The 11,141-nt window shown below is 36.0% G+C and overlaps 2 protein-coding genes across 2 annotated transcripts in view; both read left to right on the top strand.

The window, feature by feature from the left end:
- LOC140959203 (WEB family protein At5g55860-like) overlaps positions 1–11,141 on the top strand; it is a 46,409-nt gene that overhangs the window by 13,284 nt on the left and 21,984 nt on the right. The window lies entirely within an intron of this gene.
- LOC140959474 (phosphoglycerate kinase, chloroplastic) lies at positions 7,777–11,062 on the top strand. The gene is made up of 6 exons (XM_073417305.1): positions 7,777–8,351; positions 8,952–9,029; positions 9,180–9,440; positions 9,561–9,878; positions 10,036–10,194; positions 10,678–11,062. The coding sequence occupies exons 1-6, from the start codon at positions 7,935–7,937 to the stop codon at positions 10,885–10,887; spliced, it is 1,443 nt and encodes a 480-aa protein (XP_073273406.1). The 5' UTR covers positions 7,777–7,934; the 3' UTR covers positions 10,888–11,062.

Here is an 11,141-nt window from a genome sequence, read left to right as displayed (position 1 = left end):
ATTTTTTGTGTTTTTAAAGATGAATGTCTCAGCTCTGGTTTTTTTTTTTTTTTTTATCAAGAACAATTCTTAAACTTGTTCAGTGGAAGTTAATGAAAACATTATCCAACCAAAAAAAATAACTACTCCCTCTTTTAATTCAAAATCAAACTTTTGAATTATTTGGGTCGGGTCGGGTCGGATTAGCCCTCATGGGCGACCCGTTAACCCATTAGTTATTTCTTACATCTCCCATTCGCACATGAGGGCTAGACATCATCCATCGATTGATCATAATCACTTATCATATACCACCAATTTCATACAAGCAAATGGATCGTGTGACCAACGAGCATATTAAATAAGAGCTCAGAGCTATACACCGGTTAAGGATATATATAGCAGCTCAATTCAAAACATATTTATGAGGACATTTTACTCGTTATACCTTAGATTTATTTTATAACACTAATCAATGTATCTCTTGTCCCAAAATAAAATTAAAAGAGCATACTTGATTCAAAATTGTTCATATCTATATGTATTCACAATTATGTTCTAACAACTAAGTTAAACATAATTAGCCTGCTTGTGAATACAAATAAGTGTCAAAATAAATCTTCCTTTCCCACTAGAATCTTTCAATCTTTATTTTAGCTGCTTTCTTATACATGTACCGCACTACCGAATCATTCATAGCTATTGGTATCATGCTAAAGTAGCATCACTAAAATAATATTAACGAGACTGTTGAAAGTCTTAAGGGTATAATATTAAGTTTATATATATATAAACCTATGGATCTCACACAATGATCTGGGACTCGAATAATCATTATCCAAATGGTCACTCCAGCACACGCGGTATGAAACACGTGCTACGATGTGTTTTTTTTTATTTTTAAAAATGTATGTCACAAAAAAATATTCACATCGTACAGATCTTAGTTCAAGTGCTTCTCAACACTTAACTTGAGTTTTCTTTTTACTTATCCTCCAACATGTATCAATATAAAGAAAACTCTAATCTGGCTATAAGACAAGTTAAATGGATTGTGGGAATATCCATTTCGATTACAATAAAATCTACATAAGTAATCTCATCTTGGTAATATATACCAAGGCAACATATGTATGGATTTGTTCTCAACAAAACCAATATCGTTTAATCTAATCTGTGCATGTTTCTCAGCACCAGAGGTGATTGCTCGTGTGAGAGAGCCAATCTCAACTTGTCAGACATACGCTCAATTTTCAGATTAGTAATTCATAAAGTGTACACATTACACATAATGAAAACATCATTATAATAATGAGTACAATGTCTTAAATACATGTGTTTAATTACAATCATATCCTACGTAGTCCAAGAGATCTAATATGATCTATAAATATGTCTCTTGGTATTGGCTTAGTAAACGGATCAGCCACCATCATGCGTGTAGGAATGTATTTCAAAATCACTTCTTTCTTTTCAACTATATCTCTGATAAAGTTGTACTTCGTGTCAATGTGTTTGGTTTTTCCATGGTATTTGGGGTCTTTTGTATAAGCAATTGCCGATTGACTATCACAATAAATCGTTAAAGCTCCCACTGGACTGCTTACGATACCCAAATGACATAGGAATCTCTTTAACCAAACAATTTATTGCACCGCAGAAGCACATGCCACAAATTCTGCTTCCATTGTGGATAGTAATACACAAGTTTGTTTCTTGCTTTTCCAAGAGATGCATCCATCATTAGCAAGAAAGCATAACCAGAAGTTGATTTACGCTCATCTAAATCACCACCCCAATCAGCATCTGTGTATCCTTTCAATGTTAAATCTTTTCCTTGATAACAAAGGAAGTAATCTGTAGTGCCTTTTAGGTATCTTAGAATCCTTTTAACTGCACTCCAGTGTCTTCTTCCTGGATTAGATTGATACCTGCTGACCAGACCCACGGCATAACAAATATCAGGACGAGTACACATCATTGCATACATTAAACTCCCAACAACACTAGAGTATGGCACTTTAGACATCTCATGGATTTCTTCAGAAGTGTTTGGGCACATTTCAAGACTTAATCTTTCACCTTTAGCCACAGGAGTATCAATGGGTTTGCAATTTGACATTCTAAATCGTTCTAGAATCTTTTTAATGTAGGATTCTTGAGACAGTGAAAGAAATCTCTTAGAACGATCTCTGTGAATTTTAACACCTAGGATGTAATCTGCTTCACCCATATCCTTCATTTCAAAATTTGAGGACAACCATTTCTTAATGGTTTTTATATACTCCTTGTCATTCCCAGCTAACAATATGTCATCGACATAAAGAGATAAAATTACAAACCTTTTATTGGATCTTTTCATGGTCTTCATCTATCATAATGAAGTCATATGAGATTAATGCTCTGTGAAATCTCAAATACCATTGTCTAGAAGACTGCTTAAGGCCATAAATTGATCTATTCAATTTACAAACTTTGTTTTCTTGACCTTTAACAACGAAACATACTGGTTGTTCCATGTAGATTTCTTCCTCAAGTTCTCCATTGAGGAAAGCAGTCTTTACATCCATTTGATATAATTCTAAATCCAAATTAGCAACTATGGCCAATAATAAACGAATAGAAGTAAATCTCACTACTGGTGAAAAGGTTTCTTCGTAATCAATACCATCTTGTTGAGTATAATCTTTTGCCACTAGTCGAGCCTTATACCTCTCTATAGTTCCATCAGACTTTCGCTTAATTTTGAGAACCCATTTGTTCCCAATAGCTTTACGTCCCTTTGGAAGTTCAACTAATTCCCAAACATGGTTTGATTTCATTGAATCCATTTCTTCTTCCATTGCATTCATCCATTTGTCCATTGAAGGACAAGATAGAGCCTCACCTATGTTTTTAGGCTCTTCATCATCTATTGGAGATATGACATAAGCATGCCCTTCAATCTCATAGTGACGTTTGGGCATACCTTTCCTATTACTCTTTCGAAGTTGGGGATCAGATGAATCAAAATGATCAGGATTGCTCCCGCTAGGATCACATGAACCATTGTGATCATGATTGATCCCATTGGAATTAATCCCACTCGGATCAAATGAATCATTGTTATCAGGATTTCTCCAGTTGGAATCAAACAACAACTCATTATCTGAATTAGATAACTCAAATAAAGGTTCATTCCCATTTATTTCACCTTTCTTAGGAAAGTCATTCTCCAGAAATTTTACATTTCGTGATTCAATCTCAGTAATGCTTCCATCTTCTTGTTCACCAATGAACACGTAACCCTTAGAATGCTCAGAGTATCTAACAAAAATACATTTCTTTCCTCGAAGACCCAACTTTCCATATTTACTTGTTGAGTCATAAATATATGCAGCTGATCCCCAAGGTATAAGGTTGCTTAGGTCTGGTTTTCTACCAGTCCATAGTTCATATGGCGTGGAAGGAACTGACTTTGAAGGCACCTTGTTTAGTATATAGGCTGCAGTTAATAAAGCATCTCCCCAAAAGGAAATAGGCAAATTAGCTTGCGCCATCATGGACCTTGTCATGTCTAACAATGTTCTATTACTTCTTTCAGCAACACCATTTTGCTGAGGTGTGTAAGGAATGGTCAATTGTCTAATTATTCCCTTTTCATTACATAGATCCTTGAATTGATCAGACAGATATTCACGGCCTCTGTGAGTTCTCAAGGCCTTTATTGTCTTATCCATTTGATTTTCTATTTCATTTGCATAACGTCTAAAACATTCCAATGCTTCAGATTTATGTGAAATCAAATAGACATGACCATAACGAGTGAAATCATCTATAAATGTAATGAAGTAAGAAGCTCCATGTCTAGCCTTCACATTCATTGGACCACATATGTCTGAATGAATCAATTGCAATGGAAATTCTGCCCTAATTGCTTTTCCAAATGGTTTTCTTGTCATTTTATCAGCAAGACAGTGTTCACAATCCAACAAATCAAGTTTAGACAGATAACCTAAAAGTTCTACTTTGATAAGTCGATTCATCCTGTCTTTTCCAATGTGACCTAGTCTAGCATGCCAAGTGTAAGCATCCACATTTGCATTACTAGATGAACAAACATTTAACGAAACACAACGATCAACATAATAGTTAAACATTTGTCTGTCACAATCTAGCACGATAAAACCATTCCTAATATGTCAACAACCATAATACATATTACCATAGTAAATACGAACAAGATCACAACTAAAGTTCAAACTGAATCCTAGTCTTAAAAGAACAACAACAGATACTAGATTTCGTCGAATCTCTGGTGCATAGAGAACATCATGTAAGATAAGAGTCCGGCCACCATGCAACTCTAGTTTGCAAGTACCGATGCCTCTAACTTCAACTTTCGCATTATTTCCTACATATATCCATCTCGTGCCCCAAGGATCTCGACGAAAATCTACAAACGCTTCACGATCTCTAGTTACATGGTCTGTTGCTTCTGAGTCTACAATCCACGCAGGATAAGATTCAGTTAGTAAAACAGTACTAGAGACACATATAGTACTCACAAAAGCGTTAGTAAGTGCTACCTTTTTAGGCTCAGGGCACTCACGAGCGAAATGACCAAATGCTTGGCAATTGAAGCACTTCATTTTGCTCTTATCTTTCTTCTTCCCAAACCTCTTACGCTTGTTCTTTTGGTTTGGCTTGAAGTTGTTCTTCTTAGACCCTTCCACAACATTCTTTCCTTTCCAGTTTTTCTTCCAGTTCTTAAAGCGTTTAAAGCCCGGAGCTTTCTTGGAACTAGATTCAGCCACAAAAGCACTTGCTATGGACTTAGCAGCACCAAGCCGCTCATCCTCAAGCTCAACATGTCGAGCAGCATCAGAGAAAGTCTTAATGCTATCATTGTGAGTCAGATTGACTTTCAGATGCTCCCACTTTTCAGGAAGAGATCGGATCAAAGCCTGAACCTGTTGCTCATCAGAGAGGATATGACCAGCTGAAGTCAATTCACGTATCATGTTTGACATAGTTCTCAAATGTTGTTTGATGCTGTGATCAGCCTGTTTCTTGTAAGTGTCAAACTTGATAGTCAATTGCCTCAGACGAATGACAGTAGTACCTCCATATTTCTCTCGCAGGTACACCCAAATGTCATGAGCAGTGAGATGTTGTTCACATTCATGGATGAGATCATCAATCACAGAACTAACCAGTATAGCTCGAGCAGTGGAATCTTTCTTTTTCCATGCCTGGTAAGCTTCTTGATCTCTCCTCTGCTGAGCAGTGTTACCCACACCGGGATCCTGCATGACTTGGTTGATACCTTCTAAGGCATCTTGCTCATCAAGCACATACCCAATCTTATGGCGCCAAGTATCATAGTTGTCACCATTTAGTTTGTCACCCTTGTTGAGATCAGCAATGATAGATTTTGATGCCATGGTCTGTTTATTTTAGAGGTGATAACACATGTTAGTGCTCATTAAATGTACACTTTAGTTTTGTACTTTAAATTAGCATCTATAATGATTTAACATAAGGCATAGACTCGAAAGTTCACTAAGTTCTCAATCATCATCTACAATCCTAATGTTGCATCATTATAAATTTAATTTCTAAGTAACAAAACTATCAATTGATTTTAGGTGAGAATAACTCAAAATCTTCCAACCTAAAAACTCCCACTTAATTTGGAAAATCTCAATAAATTCCAAATAAACATATGCAGATAAACATGTATTAAAATAAACTAACATCAAAGATTACAATACATGCTTCTATTTAAACATAGATAAAACACATACTACATTACATATGTCACATAACATGCTCATAAAAAAATATACATAATAATAAGTCATCTACCTAAAGAAAATCTAATTTCTTTTTATTTTTACACATGTGTGATATCATTTTGATCATTTCCTTCAAGAGCTTATCTGATGGAGCGAACTTCAAAAGACGAACTCCAGAATTTATCTGTAAAGATAATGTCTTCTTCATCTCAAGTTTAACATCTTTCTCCCATCTCTTAATAAATGATGACTTCAACTCATCAAGGAAGATCATTGATCCCCTTTGGTTAAGTATATCATTGATTATGCTCTTCCAACGTCCAGTTAGAGAATCTCTTAATAGTCCAACTATTATATCATGTTCAAAGTGATGACCCAAATGCATAAGATATAAACGTTTACTATCCCAAACTTTAATATGTTGAAGCAAGGTGTGTGTGGGATCCATTTTATAATGCTTAAACATGTGATACTTTGCTATTCGTTTCGGAGCTCTTTGAACTTTAGCTGCTCCCCGAAGGATACTAAGAGTGTGTTTAATTCTTGCCATATCTATAAGATGAGAGCAAATATTAAATTGGACACAAAGCCAACCTTAATATTTAAGATTCAAGATGGAATTGTATCATAACAATCTCTCTTTGATAAATTTCTTTTGGTATTAAACACATGAAACTCTTGTTATGGATCACATTAGTCATAACACCAAAAAAAAGAATGATACTCATAATTATATTATATATCATTAAAAAAATTGTTCAAGGACTATTCTAACCATTCATTCATTATAAATGGAATTTATTTCTTATCTTTAGCCAATTATGCAATATTTTTCCGTACAACAAAAATGTTGTTTTTTTTGCATCTTTGGTATTCTTTTTATTTATTTATTTTTAAAATAAGGTATCAATCTTAAAGAAAACAAGTGTACTTCAAGTTTTGTATCAAATGCTGTACTCCAGACATGTGGCCCGTTCATCATGTGAATTTATATATATGTACTTACATGATATACTTACATGAATTATCACACTTGACTTCTCTAGTCTTTCGACACATGTGCAAGAGTCATGAATATCAATTTTGTTTTCTTCATGTATTTTCTCCCTTACTGCATATTATTTTCTTTTCTTTCAAAGAAAATTCAAATGCAGTTTACACATTTAATGAACAAAAAATTTCGGATCAAATGAGTTTACCGAAAAAAAAAATCTAACACAAGGTAGAATATCAACTAACACATGCTCTGATACCAATGACGGAAATCATATACTCGAATCTCGTATATGATTATCGAATAAATTCATACTTTGATTTAGGATCTTTGTAGTTGAATTACTAACCTTGTTCCGGATATATTAATACACTTCAATGTCACGACGCCAATCACGAACGGAAAGGAATCGATATTTCACAATCCAAATGCTTAATAATTGTGATATGATTTTGTGTGCTTTTAAAGATGAATGTCTCGGCTCTGGTTTTTTTTTTTTATTCAAGAACAATTCTTAAACTTGTGCAGTGGAAGCTAATGAAAACATTATCCAACCAAAAAAAATAACTACTCCCTCTTTTAATTCAAAATCAAACTTTTGAATTATTTGGGTCGGGTCGGGTTAGCCCTCATGGACGACCCGTTAATCCATTAGTTATTTCTTACAACAAGAATTTAATATAAATATTTCTGCACATATGAATGTTACTGGACCGTAAATGATAAAAAAATTAACACATAAATTAAGATGAAAGAGTTAATATTAAAAATAGAGATAATATTCAAAACAGAGTTTTAAATTTGTCTATTTATCTTTATAATGGACAAATTTAAAACTCTGTTTTCAATATTATCTCTATTTTTAATATTTTTCGATTTCATATCAAAATTTTATAAAGTAACGTTAATATTTTGGAAAAGATTTTAACAAATTTAAAAAGCCATAGCTCTATTTTGATTTTGTTTTTTGTTTTTAGAAAAGAAAAGGCCATAGCTATCACCCAAGGAAAAATGTTGGAAAGCTCGCTTGAAAGTCATCGAACATCTTCAACCTCAACTCAGTGATAAGAGAGAAACCACAAACCCCACACCTATTTCTGGACGTCCACTCAAAGCCCACCTTCTCACTTCTGCCTCACATTCTTCCTGCACACACATTGGAGCAAGTGAGACTACTGCCAATGGCTTCCACAGCAGCTTCTCCTGCGTTTTGTGGCATTCCCAAGGCTTCTACCTCCACTTCAAGGTCTTACCTCAATGCCCCCACGTCCCATTTCATCGGCAGAACACCTATCCGTCGCCTGGGATTTTCCGCCGCCGTTGACCCTCTTCTTTGCCATCACGTGGCCACCAAGATGCGATCTTTTAAGAGCTCCTCGGTCAAACCCGTGAGGGGTGCCGTCTCCATGGCCAAGAAAAGCGTTGGTGATCTCACATCCGCTGATCTCAAGGGCAAGAAGGTGTTTGTCAGGGCTGACCTTAATGTCCCTCTTGATGATAACCAGAACATTACTGATGATACTAGGATCAGAGCTGCTATCCCTACTATTAAGCATCTGATCAGTAATGGTGCAAAAGTCATTCTTTCCAGTCATTTGGTGAGTATTTTGTACTACTCGAAGTTCTGTTCCGGGTCACACCTGGTTTTGATTGATTTTTGAATTGCTAGTATGTGCTTTGATTTTCTAATCTTATAACTTGACCACTCTATTTTGGATGAGGGCCGGTATTTTTTTTGTTCCAATTCGATTGTATGTGATATGGTGTTGGCAGGCAATCTACATCTGGGTTTGGCATTTTGAGTTGTAACATGTAAAAAACTGATTTTAGGACTTAGCTACAATTGTTGAGAAGTATTGATAATGACGAAATGGGATCGAATTCCATCTAATGAAACCAGTTCATGTATTCTCTATTCCTGTTTTGAGTTCTAGAAGTGTATGCAAATTTATAGTTGGTCTTGGTTTCTCATTGCAATTTATTTTACTCAATCAATGTAAGTTCCTGTTTTCCTGCCCATCACCTGTTGATATATTTACTTGTTTTTCGTCATTTTTCCTCCATGCATCATCAAATCATTTGTGTTTCTTTACCAATTTTTTTGTTTGATGCCACTGGAATCACGTTTATGCATTAAATGTGCTTTTGTCCATGGTTGTTATGTGTTTAACTCTAGACCCCTTGTCGTGACTTTTCAGGGACGTCCAAAGGGAGCGACTCCAAAATATAGTCTTGCACCCCTTGTTCCCAGGCTCTCAGAATTGCTTGATATTCAGGTATTCATTTGTTGGAAAATTGTGAAAGAACATATGAGGTTGTATTTCAATACGTGGACTAAAGCTAATTGGACCCTTCCTTATTTGTTTGTGCATAAATTGAAATGGAAGTGAACACGGGCTTTTATCTGTTGATGCATAATGAAACAGGTTGTGAAAGCTGATGACTGCATTGGTCCCGAGGTTGAAAAATTGGTGGCTGCACTACCGGAAGGTGGAGTCCTCTTGCTCGAGAATGTGAGGTTTTACAAAGAGGAGGAGAAGAATGAACCTGAGTTCGCAAAGAAACTTGCCTCAGTAGCTGATCTTTTTGTGAATGACGCATTTGGTACTGCGCATAGAGCACACGCCTCTACTGAAGGAGTAACAAAATTCTTGAGGCCTTCAGTAGCTGGGTTTCTTTTACAAAAAGTGAGGCCTTCTTTATTGTCACACACTCACGCTCCCGATGTATTCTGATGATTGTCCCATAAACTTGTAGTTGTTTGATTTCTTGCCTTTCAGCCTTTTACTTTTCTCTTGCTACTTTAGGAGCTCGACTATCTTGTTGGGGCAGTTTCAAGCCCAAAGAGACCATTTGCTGCCATTGTCGGAGGTTCAAAGGTCTCTTCTAAGATTGGAGTGATTGAATCACTGCTGGAGAAGTGTGATATATTGCTGTTGGGCGGAGGAATGATCTTCACATTTTATAAGGCCCAAGGCCTATCCGTAGGATCTTCCCTGGTAGAAGAAGACAAGCTAGATCTTGCAAGAACGCTTCTTGCAAAGGCCAAGGCCAAAGGAGTGAATCTCTTGCTGCCGACTGATGTAGTCATAGCTGACAAGTTTGCTCCAGATGCAGATAGCAAGGTCCTATTGCACTAGCCTCCTCTCCATAATCTTTACTTGTCTCTCCTGATGCCATTTTCTTGTTTTTTAATGGTCAAATGCAGCTGAATAAATCTTTTGTTGGGATCTTCAATTTATCGTTAAATGTGGAGATCTGAACCGAGTTTGTATTTTGTAGGTTGTTCCATCGTCCGCTATTCCAGATGGCTGGATGGGATTGGATATTGGACCAGATTCTATCAAGTCATTCAGTGATGCCTTGGAGACTACAAATACTGTCATTTGGAATGGTCCAATGGGAGTGTTTGAGTTTGAAAAGTTTGCCCTCGGCACTGAGGTATTTATAATCGTAAACCAATTTTTTTCAGGGTTTTTTAATCCATGGTAATACAAGCAGTTGATTGTCATTTGGTGCTGCTAAATATGCATTAAATTTTGAGATCAAATTCAATAATGGTACAAGATCAATATTATGCTTCATAATTAAACTGCAAATGAACGTGGTTGTCCGACAACAGTGCCAACCCTCCTGACTAAGCTTTCATTTTACCCGCAAAAAAAAAAAGAATTACGCACTTTATGTTTGACAATATTTCTATCTGCTGGCAAAGCAAGAAAGGTAATCGATCAAATTTGCGGACTTTCTTAACTGGGAGCATAACAATATAGTCATGTGCTTATCTGATGTTAGTTGGATGCTTTGTTTGATATTTTTGCTTATAAATGATCTCATATCTCATAATTTCAACATACTTCAACTTTGCTTTTCCACAAACCAATACATAAATGTTGTTTTTGTTCATACAATTTTTGCTTGTAGGCAATTGCAAACAAGCTAGCAGAACTTAGTAAGAAGGGAGTCACAACAATAATCGGTGGCGGAGATTCTGTTGCAGCTGTGGAGAAAGTCGGAGTGGCAAGTGTGATGAGCCACATATCTACCGGAGGTGGTGCCAGTTTGGAGCTTTTGGAAGGTAAAGAACTTCCCGGTGTTCTTGCCCTCGATGAAGCCATTCCAGTTGCTGCATGAAACACTAGATGATGTTCCAATTGATTCTTGAGAATGTGTCATTCAACGTGTCTCGTTCGAGCTTTTCAACAAGAAAGTTGATAGATATGATTTTAAATGTTCCATTTTGCTATCAGAGTATTAAGTGCCACACACCTTTTATTGTTGAAATCACAATAATGGATTTTTTACGTTAGCATGTGGTGCAAGATTTCATGTTTTCTTGAGAGTTGAGATGATCGAGCGATGCGTGAAGTCTAAAAGTTGGAAAGAAC

The sequence above is a fragment of the Primulina huaijiensis genome, chromosome 15 (genome assembly GCF_012295235.1).
Source record: "Primulina huaijiensis isolate GDHJ02 chromosome 15, ASM1229523v2, whole genome shotgun sequence".
Taxonomy (NCBI): Eukaryota; Viridiplantae; Streptophyta; class Magnoliopsida; order Lamiales; family Gesneriaceae; genus Primulina; species Primulina huaijiensis.
Note: the sequence above shows the minus strand (reverse complement) of the source record. Positions and strands in the feature narration are given on the sequence as shown.